General features: G+C 36.8%; 1 protein-coding gene across 2 annotated transcripts in view; it reads left to right on the plus strand.

Moving 5' to 3' along the window:
- The window catches only part of LOC128821729 (guanine nucleotide-binding protein G(q) subunit alpha-like), a 117,664-nt gene that overhangs the window by 16,266 nt on the left and 78,098 nt on the right, over positions 1-23,300 (plus strand). For both annotated transcript variants that reach the window (XM_054002967.1, XM_054002969.1), the window contains exon 2: positions 22,735-22,919. In XM_054002967.1, the coding sequence (XP_053858942.1) occupies positions 22,735-22,919 (185 nt within the window). The remainder of the gene's footprint in view (positions 1-22,734; positions 22,920-23,300) is intronic.

Genomic DNA, 23,300 nt, shown 5'->3' on the forward strand with positions numbered 1-23,300 from the left:
TTCTCAGTGTGAGAACTTAAATTCATGAGAGAAAGAAAAGGCTAAGACTTGTGATTCTCTACAAAGGTAATGTGCACCAAATATGTGTATTTTAAAATACATACAAATAAATTTTTGAAATAACCAGCCTGTTCAGTCAAGGTTGACAAGACTGGGAGTAAGGAAGAGGTGCATGTACTACCAGTCTATAACCCTGCCATGCTTAGGCCAGGTACTGGAGTAGCAGAAGAAACCAACACCTGCTTTGGCTCTTGGCAGAATTTACTGTCTAAGCTGACAGGACTTTGCTCTTTAGTATGTACATGCCTGCTAGAGGGCCTGGTGGCTTCCCTTAGGGGATTTTTGGGAATGGTGGGGCAGGATAGAGGCTTTTATGCAGAGAGGCACCTGCTTCTCTACTCCGTCGTCCTTATTTCTTTCTTTAAGAATGCGCCTCCTAGCTAGTGTTTGAAGATGAGCCTGTACCCTACAGTTGAGTGATATGGTACATCACATCTCCAGTGTCCCATCTCCAGTACCTTAAATATCTGCTGTCTTGATGTCCACTAATGACTGTGATATCTGGGACAGTGAAGCGTGAGTGAGGCTATGAAGCACACCATAGCTCTCTCTGTCTTGACTGTGCTGCAGAGAGAAATGGAGATATTGGCATGGTCTTATGGTAAAACATCTAATTCAGTACAGTTACGGAGACATGAAACATTTGTCAGGCTGCACTGGAGTTGGAACCTTGACCCCATCCATAGGTCTCTGTTTTAAAAACTGGTGCTCAGTGGTCCTGTGGAAACTAGGCACTGAAATGGGTGAGGAGGCCACACATAGCAAATGAGTATGTAGTTGTTCTTGGCTCTTTGCTGTTACTTTCTAAAAATGTTACTTTTTAGAAATGGACTTTTGGGTTTATTTTCCTCTTGTCATAACACTGTGTAGTGTTGGGAATCTGTTTGGTGTTGGATTTTGCTTGTATTTGGAGCTCTCAACCTGTAGGATTGCTTTGCATCTTAACCTGTAAAATCAAATGATGGCAAGTTGTTTTCCAGGCTCTCCTGAGATAATTCCAATAATGAGTCAGCCGTTTGGGAGTACAGTATTTTCTTCCATTCCTTTGTGAAAACCAATAAATGGAAGGAAGGTAAAATCCATTTGAATGCTGGATTATCTTTTTCCCTGTCCTTTCTTAATAACCTGCTTTCAGTGTACAAAAGCCTTTGCCTCCTACAAAGATTTGTCTTTTGGTCTTACCTGCTCCCCCTCAGAATAAGGTATGTTTAAAATAAAAAACCATCAAAACCAAAAATAAGGAAAAAAAAAAAAAAAAAAACAAACCAAAAAACCAAATCCTTAGAAAAAACAAACAAATCTCAGAAAACAAAACAAACCAACCCTCTTCCACATTATGAAACTACCTTGAAATATCTCAGGTTTTGTAATTGTAAATGAAATTCACAGTTTTGCAATTGTAAATTAATTGTAGATGAAAAATAAACCTTCCTGCCATTCTTTCTTTGGACTTGCCTTTTTAATAAATCCCCTTTCACAGAGAGGGAAAAAATTATTTTCTGATGAAGTGCTTTTGAAGCAGAAAACCTTCCTGAACAGCTCATAATGCAAATTGGGAAGTTTATTGCTTTCACAATAATCTTTTTCCCAATTTCCTAGGCAGTCCTTTAGCTTGTAAGGTAGATTATTTTTTAGTCCATGAGCAAGCAAGGTAGATTATTTTTCTGATTCTCTGTTGCGACATGAAAGTCACCTAAGAGTATTTCTTCATTTTCTTAAATGAATGGTATCTCTGTAACTAAGTGTCTTGAGCTGCTTGCTCTGCCCAGTAATCTCTTTGTAATTGCAGTGTTATGAATTACATTTCAGAATGATACTAGAAATGACACCGAGCTTTATTCCTGGATCAATTAATGAATCCATACCATCATTTCTCAAATAAAATCATGATTCAGACTAATCTAGGGTTGGGTTTGGTTGGGTTTTTTCTTTTTTTCTTTTCATTTACTTTATAGTACTTCTGATGCTGTAAATTACCTGTGAAGGACAGCATGTTGCCATTTTTTCTGCGATCCAGAAAATAATGGATTAAAATAATTACTACAGTTTGGATCGTAGTGCATGATTCTTTCCTAAATGATAAAGCTTTAACTCAAGGCTTTGTGGATCATTATCTTACCTTCACACAATAGCCTTTATTTTTGGAAAAGTGTCATACTGAAACTAAATTTTCAACTAAGGAAAGTAGAAAGGCAGTAGTTGTTACTTTCATAGGTGATGGTGTTTCCCTCTCTAGCACATCACCCAGTTTATACTCTGAGATAGAAAAGAGACTGAGGTACCAATGCTACCAAAGAGATGGCTTTTTGTTTACATTGGACTGGAAATGCTTGCCTAGAAGTAGAAAGTTTTTCATGTCTTAGCCAATACTGCCTTAATGTCTGAACTAAACTTCATATTTTAATATCTTGGGAACATCTTGTTACAGTTCAATAAAAAGTGACTGTTTATAGAAGTTCCTTTTCATTCTTTCTATCATGTACAGTCAAGTGTATGTTTTTGATGGGACTAGTAGTTAATTTTTTTTTTTTTTTAAAAACCTTACTGTAAAATGTATTTTAATATCCTCTTTTATTTGGTCTAACCTATGTAGTCATACTGGTATTTGGAAGTAATTTTGACTAATAGTTTGAGTAATATTAATGAAATGTCTTGTCACTCCTTTAAACATGTTTTGGAGCATTGAAATTGATTAATTTATTTGCAGTATATCTAGCTTTAGTTACTGGTTTTTCAAACTGCAACTTTTGGCATGCTTGGACACCTGATGGTTTAGGTTTGTCTTCATTATGCTATACTATCTAGGTGAAGAATCTGTTCAGAGGGATTGCAGATTTCCTGGAGAGAACTGTAACCTCTGCCAGCAAGCACTGAAATACTTATCAATGCTTTGACCTGATTTAGAAGCCGTGAGAGAGAGCCCTGAGCCCATAAGTAAGCATATGTCTAAATAGCTAGAACTGGCAGGATCAGAAGCTGAGACTAACTTTTGATCAAGGGTGAGAACATGACCACTTTTCTTCCTTCATCTGATGATGCATCCTGCTTTTCAACCTATTGATGTGCTGTACTTGGTACTGTAGTTGGACAGCAGTTTATCTTTCTTGAGAGGTTGAAACTGGGAATTTGAACTGATTTGGCCAAACAAGAGAAGATAATGAAAGTTCTTCTGTATAGTATATATGACTAAGCTAAGCAGAAAGCTGTTTGAAGTAGAAAGGGATATTTTCTCCTGTAGTTGTGTTTTGAAGCAGGGAAAATGTCCTCACACTTTGTGAGCCTTGCTCTGGTAGACTGACTCCTCAGGTGAGCCCCTCTGAGGCTATTGCTGTGCTGCAAAGCCTAGGAGGTAAGAAACTCCAGAAGCATAACTACAGTGCCAAAATGAAACATGAAAGATAGTAATTAACAAAACTGCAATCTCTAAAGTACTTATTAATATATTCTTTAAATTGTCTTTGGTTTTATTAAGCAAGAATAAATAAGCAGGAGATGCATGAGAACAACAGTAGGTACTTATTGCTTCTGTTGTGTATAGAGTTATATTGAGGAGTCATTTCATTGTTCATGGATTTTTGGATCCTGACTGATAAATACTGAATAACCTTTTAAGATACAGAAAAGCTTATACTATATGGACAGGCTTGTATTTCCACAGGCAGACTTCTGCCGAACTGAACAGCATGCTAGCCATAATCAATGCATGTACTTTGACTGGACATGTCAGATCACTGTTAAGTTCCATGAAATCAACCTGCTGTCACCAGAGTGGCTTCAGCAAGTGGAGCAAAGTCATACTGTAGAGAAACTAAGGATGTTCCAGATGAATTCTTGCTTATACACTGCTGTCTTTTTGGATGATACCTGCACAAGAGTATTTGTAATAAGAGGGAATAGCTACATAGCGCTGCAGATTTTCAAAATACTGCCCACCTACTAGCTAATCAGTCACTCTATCACCTCCATAGGGTTCATAATTACTATCCCTGTGGTGATAGGTGGGGGAGTCCAGACAAAGGCTATTTCTAAGTTAGCAAATACTGTGAATTGAGAGTGGGTCTGTAGGACGAAACAGTAGGTGTGGAGAACTCAATGTCCATGGTCAAGGGGTGTTTTTTTTTTGCTTTAGCCAGGTCTAATCTGATCCTAGGGACTAAATTCCTGTTTGTAGTTTAAATGCATTAGTTGTGGTCCTTAACTTCAATTTTTGCTGGTTTCATTCTAAAGAAATCCGTATTCTCACCTGGGGATGCTTTGACAGCGATGGGAAAGAGCACAGTCTGTGAAGGACTTCAGGAAGTTTAAGCTAGGTTCAGAAGAACACTTTTGAAATAAATGCTAGTATATGTCTACCCACAGGGACACTCTGGCAGAGGTTTCAGGTGGGAGCTTCACTATATCTACAGGTTAGTTGTTTAGCCTGGAGAGAAGGAGGCTCAGGGATACTCTACAACTACCTGAAAGTGGTTGTAGCAAGGTGGGGATTAATCTTCCAAGTAACAAGTAATACGACAAGAGGAAATGGACTCAAGCTGTGCTGGAGGAGATTTAGATGGGTATCAGTAAAAATTTCTTCTTGGGAAGGGTTGTCAAACACTAGAACAGGATGCTCAGGGAAGCGATCAAGTCAGCATCCTTGGAGGGTGCTTAGGAATGTGGTTTAGTGGTGGACCTGGCAGTGTTAGATTAGTGGTTGGACTTGGTGATCTTCAAGGTCTTTGCCAACCTAAATGATTCTAGATTTCTGTGACAGATCTGCTAAGGGCACTTCAACTGAAAAGAGATTTGTGCTTCCAGAGCATCTCCCAATAGCATATTATATACATGAAAAGGAATCTGGTCTTAGCAATTGGCTGCTACTTCACATGAAAGTGGTGGAACTCGCATTTCACCTCGGGAGTTTTCCTTTCCCTATAACTGCTGAGAGATAATTAAATATTAGTTCTTTGAAGTAGGTTGATTTATGTTGAGAAATATCTTCTGATCAAGTCTGAGTTTCATGAAGAACGTGAGCTACTTACTCTCTTTTCCTGTGTTTCAGTGCCAGTAATAATTAGTCCATTATGTGAAAAAACTTGGATTAAGTTGTCCTCTTTATGGTCTTTTTTGTTCTAAATTGTCTGAACCGTTAATGACCTTTTCACTCCCCCTTTGCTTTGCTTTCGATGTTGGACCATGCAGTAAGTTTAAATTGCAACATAACTAATTGATCAGAGAAGTGTTTATTGTTTGATTAGTCAGTGTCTTTGTTAACATCTAAATTATCAGTCCTTTTTGTTTGATTTGACTTTTTGTTTCAGTTAATGGTAACAGCTACTGTCAATTCATACCAATATTCTTCAACAGAAGCATCAGAAAAACAGATTTTAACAGATGTTTTTGATCTTAAAAATAAGGAATTCAGCAGGGAAAAATACAATCCTTCTAGGCTGTCTTTTTGTTAGAAGCAAAAGAATATCTATCCTTCTGTCTCTCTTTGCATGTGTGAGTATATTCATGCAACCTTTAAAATAATTTTCACCCATAGATTTTATGTAGCTATACAGCAGAGCCATTAGAATGAGAGGTTTGATGCTGGCTTTCCTATGTGTTGATTTTATGTGTACAAAATTATTCCGTATGGAACTTTTTCATGCTTTAAACTGAGCTAGATGCCTTTAACTTGATGTACAGTTACCTTTTACACATTCCTCAGGAGATTTTTGGGTACCAGTAAAATTGGGAAAGAAAATTTTAATTTAGTAAAGAGACAGGAAATGTATTCATATAAATTTGCTTTTTGGAAAGCTTATTTCATTAGAAAGATGATCAGTTCAAGCAAACAAATCATAGTGTAATTATATGATGCATTAGATTCTAACTGAAATTGCTGGTAAAATATATAAACAGACACATCTGTTCATGTAGCATTATGTTAGCAATCCTTCCTTGAAAAAGTCAAATCAGTATTTTTGTTTAATAACTGGCTTATGATTTTACAATCTTAAATAATATGTACAATATTGCATATGAATCAACAGCCATGCATGCAGTAGTTGACATAAAGGAGCTGTCTCCTTGTCCTAGGAAGTTACTTTGGTGATGCAGTGGCTTTCACTAGTTGCAGTCTGAAACTCAGTGCTATAGATGTCTTCCAACATAAAGTTTATATATTGTTCTTCTACAGAACTAGAAATGGTTGCATTTCAGTCTTGGTAATTCAGAAAATACCTGTGCAAGGGAAGAGAAGAATTTAAGGTACTTAATTTTGGCTTTAGGCCACAGTATTTAGGGCTTTGAAGATGTAGAACTTTTATTTTAAATTTTACATGCTTTCCAGAGTTTAGCCTGCAGATTGCCTGCAGTCATATGTTGTTTGAGAGAAAAAGTGTTTGTGTTGCTGGAAGTTGATACACAGTATAATGTACATGTCATTGCATCCGCACTTACTTCATCCCAGGTTGTTGTCACAGCATCTATATTTTACTGAAGATAGCCTAACACAACTTATAGTGGAGAGTATGGAGTCAAAAAGGAATGTGTGTGATCGTGGCATGCCTGTTAAGCAGAGTTTTGAATAAGTCCAAATGGCAGTGTGTGGAGATGTAGTCAGAATGGAGCACCTTCTCTGCACTGAGATTAGTCTTGATTAGCCTTTAGTTTTAAAAATCATAAGTATGCAAAGGAGCAGTGAAGGTAACATTTTAATAACTGATTTGAAATGGATAGCTCATGTGGAAAAATGGTATGTGGATATATTTTTAAGTCTCACTAAAATCTAGCAAGCAGATGAGATTTATAGGAAGGCAAAAAACCTCAAGAAAAATAGTGTTGCAATTGGTGCTTAGTGGTTAGGTACCAGTAGTCTTTAAAAGTAATTCAGAAACAGGTCATTTATAACTGGTCTGTTTGATTGTTTAGTGAGTAGAATAAGTAAGTACTATTTTTGTTATAAGAATTAAGAACAGTAACATAAGTACATACATAAGGAACTGTTCAGAGGACTAGTACACACACAACAGATGTAACTGCACTGTGCTGAAATGTTCTCATTCAGGTAAATATATGTTTCACCACTGTGTTGAGAAGGAATGGGATCATGACCTGTACACCTAGTTGTGTGAGGTAACAGAATAGCTTGCCAAAGAATTGTTTCTCAAGTAGAAGTTAAAAAGCAGGTTAATAATAAACTTGTAACAGCAGAGCTGCAGTAGAATAAAATCAGAGAATTAGAAAAAATTTAAGTCTTCTACTTTCATCTGATACTTTAAAGTTTAAAAATAAATCAGTTTCTATAAAGTTATATACTTCATCCTTCAAATACATTTTTCTTTATTTGCTAATATGGTATAACATAGGTGAAGTCACTTTTTAGGATAGTGTTTAAAGGTATTTAATCTTCTCATTAGCTGTTTAGTGCAGCAAGATTTACAGAAATAAAAAAGGACTAACAAATCAGTTTGATAAAACTTGACATTTATATGTAACTGAAGCTACCCATGCAAAAGCCACTGTGGAGCAGCTAATATGTGGTAACTGGTCACACCATAGTAATTCTATTCTTAGACTCTCTCCCATCTTAAGAAATTTTTTAGGTACTTTGTTTATTAAGTGATAGGCAGAGAATTTTGGAAAGTGTTTGATGCTCTTTATTCCTATTCCTTGTTTTTCAAGAATACTTCTAAAATTATTAAAATGGATATGCAGTATACTTTATGTCTACTCTGTTTTTTACCCTCATTCATATTAATAAGGCCATAGTTTGCAGTAATCTGTTGGGACTACTTAAAGAGTAAGGATGGCAGAAAAAAATCTTTAATAAGGATCACAGGAAAAAAGAGGGGGGGAGGGGTATGATTAACCTTTCCGGAGGTCATTATCACTTTCTTTAATTTCTTTTTCCAAACTCTTCAGTAACTTAATTTCTTTGAAATATAATTGATTTTTTTTAACTACTGACATCAGAGGAGTCAGTATATAGAAGAAAGTAATGCTTGCAAAGCTGGGGAGGGGTGGTAGGTTGTTTGGAGGTTTTTCCCTGCAAATACCCTGAACATACCTTTGGTCCTTTTAGTTGCAACAAGGTTTGAAATTTTTTTTTTTGTAGTTCTAGTAGTTGAAATTTAGTTATTTACTGTAAGCTCCATAGTGTAAAAATCCATATTTTTATGCAAATAATGTGCATCTTCTCTTGGTTTTTGCTGCAAACTTCGATTGCGGGAACAATTTTTCACTCACAACTCCAATTTCTCTTTTTGTGATTTTCACAGTTTCAAAATTTCTTATTATAGGAATGCCTCTCTTAGTTTTCTGACTTACCAAATTTTTTTGTTGGGGAAAGAAAAAAATTGGCAGTTTGAAGTGAAGTTACATGATACTTGACAAAAGTGCTAGTTTTTGAAAACTTATGCAGAAGCCTTTAATGTTTATTTTTCTTCATCTTTAGAAATAAAGGAAGCTGTTAAGATGGCATGAGAAAACTTGACCAACAAAACAGGTGATCTCTGATGACAGTCAAAAAGGATTAATATTTAACTGATCAGAAATATTCATCTTAGATTTTGTATCAGGGAATAATACAGGGCATCTGGGATTCACTGCTCTGTTGTCTAAAACACATTTCCATAGCTTTATTCTTTGTCAGTCATAGTGAGAAAGTAGTCTTTAACTGTGTATTTTAGTCAACTAAATTGTTTTATCAGAGTTAATAAACCTAGAGTTTTGTAGGTAACATTTTCCCAGAACTGCAACAACTTAAAGCCCACCCCCAAAACACTTCAATTGTCTTTTATGGGACTTGTTCCCATGTGGCAGAGATTAGATTAGATGTGGCAGCATCCTTCCTCATGCAATAAATGTCAGAATACTTGCATGATTTTGGAGATCATGTTAAAAGAGAAAATTGACTGCATCTTCTTCATAGCAAACACTTTTTAAGTGTTTTAAGTGTTTTAGAAAATTGGTAATTAGTGTGAGGTCTTGATTATACTGAATGTGTACATGTATTTCAACAGCCTGGGAGGGTGCACTGGTTAACCTTTTACTGATGTTCAAAGGCTTCCAGTGGTGGTTGGATCTGTAGGGTAAGACACATATGGAAGCAGCTGGGCTTTTTTTTTTTTTTTTTTTTTTTGCTTTTTGGGGGGGGTTTGGTGTTTTTGTTTTTTTGTTTTTTTTGACAAATGAGACAGCTGGAGTCAGCAAAATATCCCAAAACCTGACAAATGACCAGAGGAAAAAAAGAGGATAGTTCAGAATTCCCTGGTTATCACATTGTCTTCTGCTTCCCATTGGCTTGAAAATAAGCATTGCAAAGTGTGGACTAAGGCTTGGCTGCTGGTGGTGAAAGTGTCATCCTTGTCCTTCTTCAGACACCTCTTGCTCACCAGTGTGATGACAACCAAATGGCTCTATGCTGGTTTTACTTGAAGGCTGGGAAAGGAGCTTAAAACTCTCCAGAAATGAATTCTGCACCATGAGCTTTATTCTAGTCAGTGAGTAGAGGTAGGGCTTTTTCCTGATATTCCCTCCCCAAGAGCTAAGTTGTGCCTGACTGGGGAGAGCTGGCTGGCAGCTCCCACCCACCACCATGTCCCAGGCAGACATTGTTTCAGCCACACACAGCTCTCCTCTCCTGGCTTGCACAGTGTGGAAACCTGCAGGATGAGGCTGGACAGCTGCTGGAGGGTTTGGGTGAAGATGTGCACCTTTGTGCTTGGTGGTGATTTTGCAAATTATGCAGAACAACAGTGAAAGCTGTGTGGAGGGGTCTGTTGGTTAGAAATTGTGGTGTTAGTGTAGAAAAATGCTGTTTGCCTCTTGTTTTGAAAAATGTTAGTGTTTTTAGTATTTGTACTCTCCATAATATCAACTTTATTTCACAAGATTCAAGGCCTTTAGAGCAATAGGGGTGTTATGACATGGGGGTTTTTTAGAAATATCTAAAAGATATGGGTTATTTTCTAGTAATGTAAGCTATTGCATGTTGTTTCTTTCTGCCTGCCTTTCTTTTTCCTAGAACAAGCCCGATAACAAAAAGAACATTTGTAATATCTTCTGTTGGATTTCCCAGAGTTTTTCATGATAGATTTTCAGACAGTCCAACCCTATACAAAAGGGATCAAAGACTACATTTTATCAATAAAAGTCTTTTTTAAAAATTGAGAAATTGACTGTGTAAATCCAAAGGAAGTGGTGGAGGGGCATGTTTTGTTTTGTTTTGTTTTTTATTGTTACTGCAGGGGTATAAAAAGAATTATGCAAAAGTAGAAGTAAATAGAGAGGTGCCAAATATAATCACCTTTCAGCATCATGACATTGTGGTTGTTGTAAGTTCGTTCTTGTTTGGCTTTGAATGGTTAACTCTGTGGTTTGTGGTGACAGCTGGATATGCCCTTGGTTGTTTTGTTGTGGGATTTTTTTAGCTGAACTGAAATTATAATTTAAAAAAATTATAAAGAATGTTGACTTGGTGGATAACATTTTAATAGCCTAAAACATAAAAATTTGGGTTCAAATACTTCTTATTTGACTATTGTGCAAAGGAATGACATGTTAAATAAATGTTTACTTCCTGGAAGTAGAGGTTTCCTCTAGAAAGAAAAAAATAATGGCGAACAGAAACTAGTCCTTCACCCTGCCACGTTGTGCCTGTGTGAACTGCAATTGTGTTACAGTTCTTTGCCCTGCCAGTTAAATTTATTTCTGCTTTGGTGTACTAAATAAGAACAGGAACAGTATTCATAGTATTATCATGTTCTTGAATATCTTTTGCCATAGCACTGAAAGCAGCTAGAAGTGTACTCAATGTAATCTTTTTGAAACCAGATGCTAATACAAGTGAAAACCAGAATTATATGAATGTTCATAAAACAAGAATCTGTCACCATAGAAAGCCTAATTACTTAGGATATTAAGTGAATTTAGAACTTTCTCTCAGATGAACCAGGATTTTTAATACAAGTAACTTACTTAAATGCAAATGAATAGCATGTGGACTTTAGTTAATTAAACAGAAAGCCACGTGTAATTTCAGAAGAGGTTGGAGCAATGAGGCAACTCTAGGAGACAAAGGAGGTGACATTTCCTAAGTTACATATCCATGTCTAGGTGGTATGTGCTATTGGCTACAGTAGCTGATGTTTGAGTAAAACAGTAGTTGTTTTGTTGAATTCAGATGCCACTTAGTTCATGGATTTCTGGAGATTTCTTCTAATATTGTAATAGTATCCAGCAAAACAAGACTTTCCCGCAACTCATGAAGGCGTGTTGCTTATCCACAATTTTAACTGAGTTCTGTGTGTTACTATTTTATGGGGTTTATTACCTTTATAAATAAAAAGTAGTTATTTATTAATCTATGCAGTCCTTGTTTGTAGTGTGTGTAAAAAGTGAATAAAAATACAAAAAAAAATTTAAAAAACTTTCAGAGTACATAATAATCTGGTATATAATAAGATTATATAATCAGGTCTAAATAAATATGTAACTTCAGCAACAAGGTTATTATAAGGAAGATCAGAAGTTTCTCTTTAAGAGAACAAGAGTCATGTAGCTGTCTGTTTTGGCATGTCAGAGATGTGACTGGAAACTCTTCCTTTGAGCTGCTGAAGTTGCTCAGCTAAGGAAATCAGTGGCATGGGAGTTGGGCCCTGTCTGGGCAGTGTGAAGGGCACAAGCCATGAATGCTCTCTCTGTAACAGTGTGGTTGGTACTCTGGAGTGATGCCACTTGACTTTACCTGCTGGAGAAGCAGAACATTAAATTGTCACTCAGTTAAGGCATACCAAAGCCATGCTTTAAGCAATATGCATGCTAGGACACTGTGCTGTTAAAATGCAAATGCAAAATGATGGCACTGGATGCTTTGACCCTAAAATCTGCGTGCTTGTCCCTGTTCTTACTGACTGTAACAGTCCATGTTCTTACTGACCCAGTAGTAGTTTTCATCCCAATTTCACCCAAGCATAAAGTTTTTTTCAGTTTGTCATCTATTTGCTTGAGCAAATGCAGCATCTGAAAAGAATGCTACATTTCCTAAGCATGGAAATACCTATATGTTGTAGTGTGTAAAGCTGGCAAGGATGTCCTCGCAGAACTTAGCTATTTGATTTACTTTTTTTTTTTTCTTAACAAAAAGCAGGGATTTTTTGGTGGGAGGCGGAGTGGAGAATCTAATTATAGTTTTTTTAATTATAAAATTGTTCTTTGCTAATATTACCCTTGACCTGATTTCTTAAATTCACAGTGCCAGTGGTGTATTTATGTCTTTAGAGCCTTCGTCACTTTGTGTGTGTATGTATGCACATGAAAGTATGTTCATAGGTGGTATTTATATTAAAATATGCAAAGAACATGATTAAAACATGATTTGTTCAATCTTTACTTTTTCAGTATTATTCCAAACTTGCTCGATTTGAAATTGCTGAAATAAGAGCTACAATAATATAGCAGTTGTGTCACTCCTATCCAGCTAATGAGATGACTTGCCCAGGTCTCCTCTCCTTGTAGGAGGAAAAAGTGTGCAAGGGGTCTACCTTCATTTCAGAGGAGCTGCTTAATGCGTGTATGGCTTTTTGGAATACCTCGGAAGACCTAAAATATGGGAGGACAGCAAAAACCCTCAAAAACTAGTGACTTTACAGAGGAAGTAGCAGTTAAAAAGCACTCTCAAGTTAAGGGTGGTCTGCCATAAGCTGCAGGAAATGTGCCACAATATCTGGAACTGTGCTTCCTTCTGGGTGGATTTATAACAGGCTTGGCCTTGGAGCCTGCCTGGATTTCACAGTGTATGTGCACACCTCTGCCAGTGTGCACTGAGAAACACATAGAAGTTGTGAGCAACGCTGTGAATGTAGGAACAAGAGGAACACAAACCCAACATTTGAGCCTCTCACAGTATTTGTGGGATGGAAAAAAAATGGAGTAATGTGTTTTTATTGTATAGCTGCTGTGCCAGAACTTCTTATCATGGTCTGCCAGCCCTGCTGGGCTCTGTGTGTGCCTTGGGGGTGAAGAGATGAAGGAGCACTGCCTGTAGTAAGGGATGGGTCTTCTGGGGACAGAGTCTTTCTAATGGCTGGTAAATAGTCTCTGAGAAACTTGAACATGGAAGGAGGCTGGCAAGAGGAAAAGCCCTGGTCTCCGCGGGCCTTCCATGTCCCTGGGATGAAGGCCAGCCAGGAGGAGCTCTGCCTTGTAGGGGACGGCAAAAGTTCTTCCCCAGGCTACTCACAGCTGCTGATTTGAAAGCAATGTCTGCACTGGAGCTGCCTTTGTGCTCCCCAGTTCACCTCCTTTTTTGCTCTCCCAGCAGCCTATGTCTGCTGAAGCTGTCTGCCCATTCTAATTTCTGTTAGGAGGTTTCTTTGTTCCTTATAAAATACCTAAACTCCCTCCACCCCACTCTCCTTCCAGGTTAATGCTGGGATCAGCTGTACTGACAATGATATCCCAAATGGAGTAACTGGTTTGGTGGCGTGTGGGAGTGAAATAGATGTTCATTCACTGAGAGGGCCTGAAACCAGGTGAGCGTGGGTTTCAGTTACCACCACCTCTTCAATCTCCCTGGGGAAGGAGGAGCAACACCTTCACAGTAGCCTGAGAGAAAGGGGTTAAATACTAGAGAGAAATACTTACTATAAACTATAAAACTTTCACTTATACCATTAAGTATTTCCTTTATGATGCTCTCAAGATGTGCTCCCCTGGGAAACCAGGAAGATATACAATGTGTAATACACTTGTACAGTATAATATTAGAAAAACTATTAATTACCCCAGCTGATTCCTTGCTGCAGTCAGTTCAGGGCTCTGCTTGCAAGACCCTGCACTTTGTACTTGTTTGTGTGTAGTTAAGACTAAAGCAAAAATTACTTCATCATTTTAGTTCTAGGGGTATATTTGAGGCTTGAAAGAAGCCTCACTTGAGTCTATAGCTGCTGGTGAATGGACCAGGAAAGCTGCCTGACAGGTATCTGCATACCAACATTTGATACATAGTTCCTTTATGTTTCTAGTGTAAGTTTCATAGTTACACTGGTAATTTGACTCTTGCCTAATTAGGTGTTCAGCAACAGCTGCCATGTTATCACACTAGTACAGAGGTCATAGAGAGCTCTGAAGCGTGAGCAGCAAAGAAGGAAAAGCAGAAGAGACCAAGAGAGCAGCTTAAATGTCTTCCTCAGGAGAACATAACCTAACACAGAAAGACCTCAAATAACTTTGTGGGAAAAATATGATTCTCTTCATGTGTAAGAAGAACCAGCATGATTTGCTTTCCTTTGTTACTTTTAAATCATCTCAGTCCATATGAAAATGTTCTTTCTTTGGCATGAATGAAGGACGTGTAAAAAGGTGGAAAGGCAAAAGGGTTTTCTGTTCATTCATTTATGTTTCTTCCCTGGAAGTAGTGCTTCATGATATCTAGACTAAAGCATGGAACTGGGGTGACTATCATTCTTGGAAGCAGTGGCCAACCATTCTTGAGGATAAAATGTACCAAAATGCTACAAAACAGTTGCTGTTCTTAGTTTCTAATTTCAGATAATAAGATTTACAATTAGAAATGTTACTTGACATTACTTTATTGAATCATAACAAATGTGCTATTATTCATATGACTTGTTTGCAGTAAATTCATATTTATACTAGTTTTGGTATAGCAAAGCAATTCACTTGTATGCATTTCCCTGTTCTAAATAGAGCTCACAAACATAGAATAGAATAGAATAAATATTAGAAAAAAAAAAAACTTTGGAGAGGGTGTTTTCATGTTTTTGGACTTAATTGCTGATAACATATTGTTAAACAAATGATATAATGTACTGTTTTATACTGGTATTTCAGATGGATGCAAATGCACATCTAATATACTCTGAGTACTACAGTACTTCTTTAAAACACAGATTAGAAAACAGGTCACAGAATTTCTAACTATACCTTACAAAAGCAGAACATGCAAACTATAAGGCTTTGTGTGCTTGGTAAATACAGCTGTTGTTCTGTTGGTATGTTCTTGTGCATGATAATTACGTTTGCAGATAGAACCTTCGTCACTTTGTGTGTGTATCTTATCAATATATCAATATATAGAAATATATCATATATCAATAGAGAAATACTCACCTTTTGCAGTTTTCTGTATGGTAGAAGAATAGTAGCCCTTGGCATGGGGAAAACATGATGGCCAAACTCTGTTGCATTATCTTAGACATGAAGACTGCTTTTCCTGAAGACATAGGGTTTGAAGTAGTTAAGGTCTTTTTTCCCTTCCATAATAAAAATAAAGGAAAACTGTTGCAAATTTGAATTCTACCAGTATTTATCCTTGCTTTTGATTAATCATAGAGGTTTATACTGTCCCTGAAATAGTGTCTCTCAGAGTTGGTAGGAATTGGAGTTGTGTTTATCTGTTCATAATCCCTCCGAGTAACAGAAGGTGAAAGAAAGTTGAAAGACTTAATTATTAGGTAAATAAATTTTATGTATCTTCCTTAGTGAAAGTTTGGAGCGAACTCAAGCCTTTTCTTGCAATGCAGGGAAACTTAAATCTCATAATGAAATTTGTGGAGAATCCTCCTGGAAGACCTGCAGGACATGTACTGTTGTATGGCCTCTCTCAGCCCCCATCATTTTCAGTCCAACTTAGGTGCAGAGGTAAAGAACTGTAGGTATAATATGAAGGAAATATAAAAGTTTTAAACCTGAAACCCAGTCTCCATTGAATTAATAGTCAAGGTAGTTTTCACAGAAAATCAGGTGGTGATCAGCAAATTATTACCATTTTCTTTTAATCAATAGCTTATGGAAAGCATACATGTTGATTTATAAATAGTTGTGTACTACACTTATCTCGAAGAAGATAATAAATTATCAATTTTTACTTGCTTGTGTCTTGGAATCTACTGTAGTCTGCTTTCCAACACCCTCATTTCATTTGAAACGAATCACACACAAGTTTGTAAAGACAGATTTTGCCTTTCCTCTGTGCAAGGAAGGTAAGAGGTTGTATGATACCTTCTTTTATGAATGCTGATGTTTGCTTCTGGTTTTTTTATAACATTTCCATGGAAGAGCAGCAGCCAACAGGCTGACTTTAAACAGTTTGTGGTTCAGTTGAGTTGTGAGTAGCATCAAGAAAATATTTTTGAGGGTGAAATTTGATTTGTGGCACTTTTTCTGCACAGGTAAGTTCTTTAGGCAGAATTTGTCGAGGCTGCTCCAAACCGTATAAAATGGAAAATTAAGCAGAGGCTGGAAAGAGTTGATTCTCTTTAGGGAGTCTGTGGTTTATCAGAGGGATCCTTTCAAGAGAAGGGAGGAGAATGTCACACAAGGTGGCATCCTGACCTGCTTTGAGCCCATTTACAAAGCTGTGTGAATTCTTGAGGAATTACTTGTCCTCTGTGAGGGCACCCAGATTATCTCTTCTCTTGTTTTCTTGCTTCTGAATTACACCTAAACCATAATAAGATACCTCTAAAATGGTGACAATTATCTGTTTGTAGCTATAAAAGATAAGGAGGAGGTTCTGTTTTGTTGGATGGGGGCTTAGGCAGTGGTGGTATTTTTTTGTCACTGATTTGTCTGGTTGTTTTGATTTTGGGGGGGCTTGCTGGTTTGGGTTTCTTTGGCTGGTTGGGTGTGTTTGGGGTTTTTTCTGAACTGAAGATGTGGAGAAGGGAATGATGACTTTCAGTGCCTAGCTGCATAATAGTAGTTTTGCTGTGTAGTTTTGATTATCTGGCACAAAGCTGTATTTGATTAACTGCATTTCCTGTAAAAGAGTTTGAGGTTCTGGTTCACAAAAAAGCTTGAATTAACATTAATTAAGAAGCTACAGAACATCACCTGAATTTTATGTTCCAATTCTATCTTCAATTTCCTTCCAGTTTTTCAGTAATTCAGTATCGTCTTAGGCTTTATTGTAGGAGTCACTTGAACTATTTTGGGTGCCTCATTTGTACAATGAGAATGGGTATTTTGTTTCTCTAAGTTTTGTGGCTGTACTAGGATGATTAACTTTATTATAGTCTCAAAAACAACCAGATTAAATTTGTAAGAGGATTTTTCTGCTGTAGAAAGCACTCAGACTAACTGTTCACGTAATGGGAGGTATTCTTTCCCTTTTTTTAAGGAAGATGGTTAATGCAATTTCAATTGTGTAAGTAAGGAAATAATGGAACAACTTTAGTAATGTTTGTAATGGATAACATTTGCTTAGTTTTTCATAGATATTTGAGATATTCAAGATCATTCTTGAAACAAATTGCTCTACATGAATGTAGATGTTTCATATTCCTTATTTGAGGTAATTACCTACTTCATGAGCTACTTTGTAAAATTCTATCCATCCTGTTTTGGAATAAATATTTTCTCATCTTGCTCTTTTTTGTTGTTCCATTAGTAATTCCTGAAATAATATTGTGTAGAATATTGACAGTTATCTTAATGAAGTGTTTATTAATTACTAAAATGATACAGAGGAGATAATTTAGTGAATGGTGAAATGATTATATGCTTATTCTGTTTTTTAAAAGCAAGTGGAATATGCAAATGTGGCTGTTAAGCAAAACAAATAAGAAGATTATGTAGTGATTTTAAATTAAAGATACTCTGTTAGTGGAGCAAACATTTGGCAATAGAACAATATGTACCCCTCTCCCATTTTTTTCTAAGTGGTTCTTAACTTCAACCTGTGCGTTGTTAAATCTCAAAATGCTATCACTGGGGTTCTCACCTAATTTGGCTTTTTGTAGTTATTCAGTTCAGTTTTTAACATAACTGCAAAACATGCTGCTATTGATGTAGGAACAGACTTCAGGACACCTTAGTTCTCTTTCTGGCATTTTTTGCTTGAAATTTGAGATGCTTTCCGCTTTCATAGGCTTTTCTGTAACTATAATTGAAATGTTTCCTAACATCAAGCAACTCTTGTGAGGTTTAATCTGTTAATGTCAATTAATGAGTTAGACAATCACACAAGGAAGATATGATGGTTCTACTGTTCATTTTGTGAAAAATATTAATATGCCTACTGCATCCATTATCAGAACTGGTAATTCCTTACAGAAATTCTGTCTCTGGATGAGTTGTCACTGAAATTCTTCGGTGTTTCTATGACCAAGGTGAAAATGGTCAGTATTTTATGGTTAATAACCATAAGTTTTTTTACTTATGGTAGTATAAATTGGTTGGAGGTGTAGGTTGGTATTTATGTATCTTTCAAGAGGTGTGATACAGTGATACAATGTCATGTAGATAAATACTTTTTAAGCAATAGAGAAAAAAGTTCATAGCAGCTTAAACTAGCAGTCCTCACTTAAAAAGGGCTGCCTGAGCAATAGCAGTAGCAGCTTGAAGCAGGTCAACTCAGTTGTGGCAACTGTTGACAGAGGTGGTGGTCATGTAGAAGTGATATAGAGGTAAGGATCTCTTCATAACATGTCAGGATGAGAGCACAGTCTGCCTAGGTGCATGACCACATCAGATGGACTGAGCTGTTTGTGTGGGAGCGCCTTGTCTCACTAGCCTTGCTCCCTTCTTTTGATGGAGAAGAGATACTCTAGTTCTGCTCCAGAACTTGTCCAGATACATGTTACAGGGTGAGCTGGGGAGCTTCACCTCCACCTCAGGGAGTTTTGCTACAGTCTTACCAACCGAATATCCGTCCCAGCAGTAGCCTTCAACTGTGAGTCTGAAAGCTGCTGTTCAAAGTGGTAGGAGAGACTGACTTCTTTGCTGCAGTTCCAGGGAGGATGTTCATGCACTCCATACTACATTTCAGCTGATTTATCAGCTACAAAGCCAAGCTGGTCCAAGGCCTGAATTCTCCACAGTTTTATGTTTTCATTTAACCATACTTGGTTTCAGCGGAAATATGATCCCGCTGCATTCCACAGCTGGAACAACAACAGACCAAACCATATTTTTTGTTTTCTCTATTGCTGAATTAGTGGTAGCATAGAGGACATTAAACTCTCTTCCAAGTAAAGTATAACTTTAAGTGAAATAAAATATTTTTCTTTTCATGCATTACCTTTCTATTACTGTGTTAGCTCTTACTCTTCCTAGGAATTACTCAGCTACTTACTATCTGATGAGGCTGATTGCTCCCTTTTTCTGTAAATCTGTGAGGCAGTGTACAACCGACTGCTTTGTCTGAGTAAATGTTTGATGAAACTGTGATTATAGTATGGATCTGCTCATCTGTGTAGAATGTTGATTCCAGCCTGACCTATAAATCTTCACTTTCCAGGTGCTTGTAGGCTTTCTTTCTGCATCCAAGCCCCAAGATGAAAGCCAGTTTTCTGCAGATGTTCACACTGTTGTTTTGACAGTTCCTAGTAAATGTGTGTGTACAGGGTAGTGGACTTCAATGACTAACAGGGTAGTGGATTTCAATGACTTTCTCCTTCCTTACCTGTTAAGAATGTCCTCTTCTATCTAATTTAATATAAAATTTCAAACAATAAAATAGCAAGTTTTTATTGTCTTTTTGTAGGTCAAATTTGGGGGAAAAAAACACTGTCAGGTGTAGTTTAGCAGTGTTTCTGTTTAAGAGATGCCAGTGTGAATTTTGCTTAGAGAATGCTATATTTGTTGTTTTAGTTAAAAAACAGTCTCATATTTGATCTGAAGATACTATACCTAAGATTTTCTTTTAAGTTGTAATGCAGAAAAATGCAAAAACAAGTACAAGACAAGCATAAAAAGGAAAGGCTTGTCATTCTAGGCTTCTACAGTTGTTTTTCTTTTAAATTAGTATCCTCTATCTTCTTTGTAAGTTACCACAAGTTCTGAAACCTCTCTGCCAGTAGCTGCATTGTCACCTATTTAAGATTACACATGTTTAAAGTTTTTCCATTAGTTTTGCAGAGCAAAGAATGATACAGAATTTCAATGTTACAGAATGTTACAGAATTTCAACATTCTGTAGCTTGATTTTTGTACGATGTGTACCAGGAGAAATAAATTGTGCTGTGTATATATCTGGGTGCAAGTGCATGCATGAGGTTCTACTCTGCATTTAACCAATCTGTCTTCTTTCCTGATTCTGCTTGTGGATGGAATACTGCTAGAAATACTTTCAGATCTCTGGTTGTAAAATTCTTGATGATACAGTAATAGTTGTAGCTATTAACATTTCAAGAAAAAAAAAACACGAAGAGGTTTTGAGAAATTTTCAGTTTTTAAGATGCTAAGCTCTTACAAAGTTTGATAATCCTCTATTCCATGATTGAAGAGTTCATCAGTATTACAGACATTTCTTTATTATTTTTAAAGATAGTTAATATTTTATCATTTATTAGGTTGATTTTATCTGAGAAGAAGTTTAAAAGTCAGATGACCAACCAAGCTGTGTGCTTGAAACAGGAGTGTGGAGTTTTATTCAGTCACAATATTCAATTCTCACCTAAGTACTAGACAAGGAATTTTATTAGGATTAGGGAGGGGATGGGGTGGGAAAGGTTGAAAGTAATGTTTTTTAAAAGATGAGAGTGTGGTGGTGGTATTCTGATTATGATTGAGTTTCAGGTACATTGTGTGACCTCAGCAGTCTTCTGACAGATGAGAAGATACTATATATCTGGCTTCAGACAACTGACTTGACTAATGTAAATGTGATGTGGTAGCCAGCATAAAATTGCTCTCAGTATAGTTTTATCCCCCATTGGTCCATTCTACTGTTCCACTGCACTGCTGTTTCACCTTTGCTCTTGTCTTGTATCAGCTGGAGGCATTAGTAGAATGATGGTGGTGGAAGCAATTGCTAACAGAATCCATAAGGCATTCATATCCTCTCAGAAGAATATGTAGATTTTTTTTTTTCTTACGTAATTTCAGGTTTTCTTCTTTTCACCAGGTGAAACAGACCCACTCAAGGGTCCTGTTCAGGCTATTACCCAGTGTGGTTTTTTTACTATGGTAAATCGGTAAAATTTTAAGATTGTATTGCCATGATGTATTTTTTAACTTGTTCTGTAATGAATGGATAAAGCTGTAGAAAGCACAAGTTTATACCAGTCAGTGTCTTGATCTCTAGGGAGATGATCTAGCAGCCTTTCATTACCTAAATGGAGCCTACAAGAAAGCTGGAGAGGGACTTTTATGAGGGCATATAGTGATTGGACAAGGAGAAATGGCTTTAAACTCAAAGAGGGTAGGTTTACATAAGATATTGTAAGAAATTCTTTACATGTGAAGGTGGTAAGGCACTGGCTCAGGTTGCCCAGAGAACCTGTTGATGCCCCATCCCTGGCATTATTCAAGGCAAGATTAGATAGGATCTGAGCAAACTGGTGTAATGGACCATGTCCCTGCTTATGACAAGGGGGTGTTGTGATTAGATGAGCTCTAAGGTCCTTTCTAATGCAAACCATTCTGATTCTGTAGTATGTAACATGATGTTTGAATTTCTGGGAATGTGTGTGTAAAGAAAACCTGCATTAGAAGTTCATTGTATGTGTGCAGGAAATAGGAGTGATGGTTTCAAAATTATGCTTGTGGTAAGGGCAGAAGATTTTAGAGGCTTAGATTTTGCAGTGTGTGCTATCTCAGAAATAGTTAAGGGCTACTCCTTTAAACTGCACTGCTGTGAAACACACTTTTTTGGGAAGACACCGAAAACATTCTCTAAGAGGCCTATAAGTCTGCCTTTGTCCTGGACATGAGTATTATGGTATAAGGCGTGAAAGCTTTACAGAAATGATTAAAATAAAGCCCAGGCTGAAAGTCTGAAAAACAAAGCACTGAGCAGTGCATTTTGTTTTCTACAGAGCTGGGTAGCTGGGTGAACACAGGGCTTATGTAGCTGTGCAGGTTCAACTCCTCCTCTTAAGCAAACATAGGAATGCTATAGATAAGCTTTTGTAGTCATAGATGAGCTTCTTGAATTGGAGCAAAGGAAAAATGTTGTGTGTTGTAACCTTTGTGAAGTTTCCAACAGGGAGATCTTAACTTTAAATTGACAAATAGTCATATTTCATCAATAAACTACTTTTAGTACAAAGTATAAAAAGACATGACAAAGATTTAGTGAAAGGAATGACTGCTCATTAATAAATATGAACCAAATTTTAATTAACAGTGATTTCATATGGTTCTGAGATTGAAGTTTGATGGGCTCTGATTGTTCCAATACTAGCTTAAAACAACAAAAATAAAAAAACTACCCAACCATACCCTCTCAAACTAACAAATAAAAAACCAAACCAGCAGATACAACAAAACTGAAAACCCAAGCAAACCAACAAAAACAAACCTGAAAAAAACCCCAAAAAACCAAAACACATATATCAGTTGCTTGTAATACCTGATTACTGTAATGTCCTGAGTGTTAGCCTAGGAAGATTCTTTTTCTTCCTCTCTGAACTTTTGTGATGAAATGTCTCATGAAATTAGAGTTTTGGACAATTACATCTTTAAGAACAAAATATTTTCAAATGTGAAGTCTTATATAATATGTATAATTTGGAGTGCCATTTTGCTCATTAGTTTAGTTTTTAACTCAAAATACAAATTTTAATTCAGTTCTTCAGTTGCTACTGATGTTGCTGTTTGACCTTGAACTGGTCCTTGTAGTTACTTTCCAAGCACCACTTAACACTGCAGTAAGCAAGCTGTCAGCATTGTGCAAAAAAAGTCGTGTTTGTGTCCACTGGGTAAAGCATATCCTTCTTATTTGTCTTGCAGGCACAGGAGAGAGTGGCAAAAGCACATTTATCAAGCAAATGAGAATCATTCATGGATCAGGTTACTCTGATGAAGACAAAAGGGGCTTTACAAAACTGGTGTACCAGAATATATTTACAGCAATGCAGGCCATGATCAAGGCCATGGATACCCTCAAAATCCCATACAAGTGTGAAAATAACAAGGTGAGATTTTTGTTCATTTCTGTAGCTGAAGTTTTTCCTCTTTTTTATTTTCGGAAATATACTGAAGGTCTTAAAAAAATGACACATCACAGAAGTGATACTAAAAGCTCAGAAGAAAAGGGCATTTCCTGTCCTGCATTTACATCTCTGCCTTTTTGTCTACTTTTACAGCACAAATACGCTTTTAAACAAGAGACCTCTTCTAAGATGCCTGGGGGGCATTGTCACAGAACAGAGGTTTAATGGCAGGCTGCCATTTGACTTCAGTAACTCTTGTCCTTTCCTATGCAGCTGTGCTCTGGTTAGAGCACAGTTAAACCGTTCTTGTGATGTGTAGCAAAACTTTACTGCTTAAGGATTGCTATTACATTACAAGTGGAA

This window comes from Vidua macroura, chromosome Z, assembly GCF_024509145.1.
Source record: "Vidua macroura isolate BioBank_ID:100142 chromosome Z, ASM2450914v1, whole genome shotgun sequence".
NCBI lineage: Eukaryota > Metazoa > Chordata > Aves > Passeriformes > Viduidae > Vidua > Vidua macroura.